General features: G+C 35.3%; 1 protein-coding gene across 1 annotated transcript; it reads right to left on the bottom strand.

Annotated features, from left to right (window-relative positions):
- Positions 1-3,600: 3,600 nt before the first annotated feature.
- On the bottom strand, positions 3,601-4,188 carry LOC133312166 (polyamine transporter PUT1-like). Its single transcript, XM_061513322.1, has one exon. It carries the CDS (start codon positions 4,186-4,188, stop codon positions 3,601-3,603), a length of 588 nt encoding a protein of 195 aa, XP_061369306.1.
- Positions 4,189-4,394: the final 206 nt, after the last annotated feature.

The following is a 4,394-nucleotide window of genomic DNA, read 5'->3' as shown; positions in this document are numbered from 1 at the left end:
AACTCAAGGTTATTTCAGCACAGCTTCTACCCGGCTTCACAAGGAAGCCATACATGCATGCCCTTGTAACCCGGATACAATGCAGATGGGATCATAGACAACCGTTGACCAAATCAATATGCAGATACATTCTGAGGTCAGGAATACCGCTTGGGGGCAATCTGCAAATAGGATCAAGCAACTCAAGCGTATTTCTCACTCAGAATAGCAACATAGTTGGTGCTTAAACAGCAAGGCAAAATGACGCTGCACATAGGGAAGATGAGAACCCGAAAGCAACGTGTCTGCCGACATTGGGGGGTAGCCACACAGATCGGCATTATACCTGGTTCAAACATTGCAGGGTACACAAAATATCCCACCGGGTTGATACTCGACTCGTCGGCATAAGAGGGGCAGAGAACATCCCGTGAGGAAAAAGAATTCGCTCGTCAGAAGAGCGTTCAAATCTACAAAAGCGCACTCATAGGTTCATCCCGACTACCCGGATACCCAGGTAGCCTGGCTGAGGGGCAACTGTTATGGACCCATACGATGGACCCATTAAGTAGTAAGCCCAACAAGGGGCAATCCAAGATATGGATTGATGCTAGTCAAATCCTACTAATCTTAGTGTGTCAACACAGCTATCCACTTGATGAGTCAGCATAGCTATCCAAACCATCTACAGGTAACCTCTATAAATACCAGGGCAAACCCTAAAGGTACACACATTCTCTCTCTCATTGTTATGCTGTCACTGTGCACACACACACCCCATTGGCTAACGCCACTATAGTATTCTGTGCACAGTGATCTCCTTGACTCAAGGGTATCTCCCTCATAGATACCTTGGAGAGGGTACCAGATCCAATATCAACATACTAGCCTGACTAGGCTAGACATCTCTGTCTTAAGGACAGAACACGTTGGGTTTTTAGTTCCAACTATTAGATTCGTTGGATTACGATTACCATTTTATTGAGTTTGATATAAATATATGGGATATCTTATGTTTCTTTGCAAAATTGATGAATATTATAAGTTTAGTCTCATTTTTTTGTTAAATTGTTGAATATTAAATATAATATACACTACATAAATTAAAAATATTATTTAATATCAAAACGTGTCATAAGGTGTCGAAATCTAATATTTTTTAGAATTAATGTGTCGGAGTGTCGTGTCGTATCGTGTCACGTGTCCCATGTCGCGTGTCCCGTGTCGGTATCGGTGCTACATAGACTTCAACCTTAGTAGTGCTATTATAACCATACGTTACATTTAATGAAGAGTATTATTTCTGACCAATTTTCTGAAACCCTTCACATATGTATATGTTAGGCCAAATTTTCAGCAGAGTTGAAACATATAGCATAGGTACATATATGGTTCATGGTTGGGTCGTAATCGGAGCACTAAAACAACTAGTTGTTACTGAGTGGCAAGAGGTAACCCTACTTCCGCCATCAATAATCACTGGCATCTAATTAAAAATAGTTATGTTTTTAACTTTTTCAAGACTTTGGACCACAATTTACTGATTGCTCATCTGCAACATATAAAAAAAATTAAATAAATAAAAAGACTAGTGAGCTCCATAAATCTTTTGCATTTGGAGCCACACAAATTAAGTTCACCATTTTATGATACGTCGCTAGCTCAGTCACAGTGATATGAGGCTAATTTTAAAGTTGCAATTTATCAAGTAGTTAAACATTTTTTTGGTGAACCTGTGCTGGCCATAAGTGCTATTTCCCTGTCATGTTGAACAATTGGAAGTTTTTATTAAGAAGTCTTTCGAGTTGACATTTTGTTCAACTCTGGTATGAATGGGTGGTTCTTATTGGCTACTTCGAATTGTCTAATAATTGTTCTTGAATGCTAAAAATCTTGGACAGGATTTTATCAAAAAATTTTCTTATTGTGCAGCATTAATTTTTTTTCCTTTAACAAGAGGTTGGACATGTTGATGTGCCTTATGATTACAAAATTTCGTAATTTTGCTTTAGTACTAATAAATTTTAATGAGGCAAACATCGGTTGGTTAGTTTTATTATCGTTATAAAGATTAATAATATTATTAATATTTTCTCCATCCCAATAATATTATGTATTATTTCATCTTTTGATTAGTGTGTATCTAATAAAGAAGAATCACATTATCTATTTTATCCTGAACAAAGATATACCGGTTTGATAAAATTATTTTATAGTTTAAATATCACTATACATTCTTAACTTTTTTCAAAAAATTAAATATTTAATTTTGTTACATGTAAGCATAATTATATTATTATGTAATCATAAATTATTAAAAAATTAGTTATCACAATAGTTATTTGAAAAGACTAAATAATTCGATGTCATAAAAAATTAACATTCAGTCTATTAAATTTAAACTCTTTTTAAATTAATATTATATTTATATATCATGGATTTTCCTTTTTTGAACGGTTCAAACTATCTTCTCCTCTTACCTGAGACATAACTATACTACATATCCTAACCTTATTAGCTCTTCCAATTGGTCCTTTGCTTACAGCCTTAACACCTCATAATAATGTGTCCTGACTCCTCATAGCCAGCTGCATAATAAAATTATCTCTCTGTTTGATGCATTTCCCGCATTAAAATGCTGAAACCGCCATGCTTTATGGTTGTTTATATAGAAAGACATTATGCAGTAAAAGTTTACCATTTATGTACAATGAAAAATAAAAATAAATATCGGCCGTCCTGTGATATGTATTAATCTAGTCCTTTGTTAATATTAATATAAGAAAATCAAATATAATAATTGCCTCACCAAAAAAAAAATATATATATATATATATATAATAATTGAACTGTTGCAGAAAAGGGGTTAGGTCTACATCCCCGGCCCAAAGAGTAAAGTATCTCAAATATAGGTGTTGGGAAAATGGTAAATATTAAAGTTTAATGAGAGTCACCGTAAATAAGGCAGAGGAGGCTTCGAATGAGGGTGTGTGTGATCGTAATGGTGACTCTAAAATTGGCCTAACAATCAAATGATAGTAGGTTAGTTGGTAGTAAGGAAGTTGAATAAGTAGAAAGGAAAGGGTCTCGGTTCGATCTTCACATGCCACATTTGGGATGAGTTTAAATAACTTCATCTCTGAGCCGCTCCGCATTTTGATTAATTAGTCTCATAATTGGCTTAAAGAGTCAAAATTTGTGGGGATACTAGGGCCTCAAAGAGATAATTATGATTAGGTTAACTCCAAAATCGGCCTAAAAGATTCATGAAAGTGTGTGATGAGAGAGAATATACACTACAAAAAAACTGCTCTTTAGCCACATTCAGAAATGTGGCTAAATCACATAAAAAATGTGGCAAACAGAAGCTACCACACTTTTTATAAATGTGGCTAATGATGGCGTAGCAATATTTTAGCCACATTATTTGTTTTACTTAGCCACATTCTAATTCAGTGTGGTAGCATATATTTAGCTACAATTAAAGTTAAATTTGGCACGATTTGAATGTGGCTAAAATAGTTAAAAAAAATTTAAAAAAAATAGCCACACTAAATTGTGGCTACTTTTTTACTTGCTGAAATTTAACGAAAACAACATTTATTGTAGTTAAACACAATATTAAATATCTAAGAAGTACCCATCAGTCCACAACTCACGGTTGACGGGAACAACACCCGTACCAATTAGAAGAGGAAAGAAGTAACTCAAAACTACTAAGATTAGAGCAAAAAACAGAGCTTTTGGAAGAGTTTTCTTTGGATTTTCCACTTCTCCAGAAAGAGTACTTATGGAGTCCCAATAATTAAGATTCCAAAATAGAGTATTCAAATACAAATTCCAGTCAACATCATTTAGGTTTGTCACAGCCCATCTTGAAGGTTCTAAGTATGAAATTGCCAACAACCCCATAACCACAAAAGGTAGGAGCGAGAAAATCACTAAACAAACAGCAATCCCTCCCACAATGGTTAAACCCCTATAGTTCAAATAAGTGAGAAGTATTGTCAGACCCCAGGTTGCAACAACTCTAGGTAAGCCACCACCTAATGCAGGGATTCCTGACTTCAGAGAATCAAGAAATAGAACTGGGTATAAAGCATTACCTATCACCCCACTCAGCCACTTCATCCATCCTTGCTGAAACCCCCAATAGGGACCCAAAGCATAGGAAACCCAAACCACATAGCCATTGTTTTCAGGGAACATGGTACCCGTCTCAGCAGTAATCAAAGCTTCAGGTCACTCATCTTTCCCCATTTATCGCCACCTTCCCTTCATTTGCTTTTCTCTCATAAAATGTCTGCTACACATTTATAGGAATATTAGTTCCTCAAATTAGCAATGATACCAAACAAACATCTTCAATATGCTTCTCATGATTGTTAAAACTTACTTAATTTTACTTCATTTTC

The sequence above is a fragment of the Gastrolobium bilobum genome, unplaced genomic scaffold (genome assembly GCF_033153095.1).
Source record: "Gastrolobium bilobum isolate Gb01-03AN ecotype WA unplaced genomic scaffold, APGP_CSIRO_Gbil_v1 utg214835, whole genome shotgun sequence".
NCBI classification, from domain to species: Eukaryota; Viridiplantae; Streptophyta; class Magnoliopsida; order Fabales; family Fabaceae; genus Gastrolobium; species Gastrolobium bilobum.
Note: the sequence above shows the minus strand (reverse complement) of the source record. Positions and strands in the feature narration are given on the sequence as shown.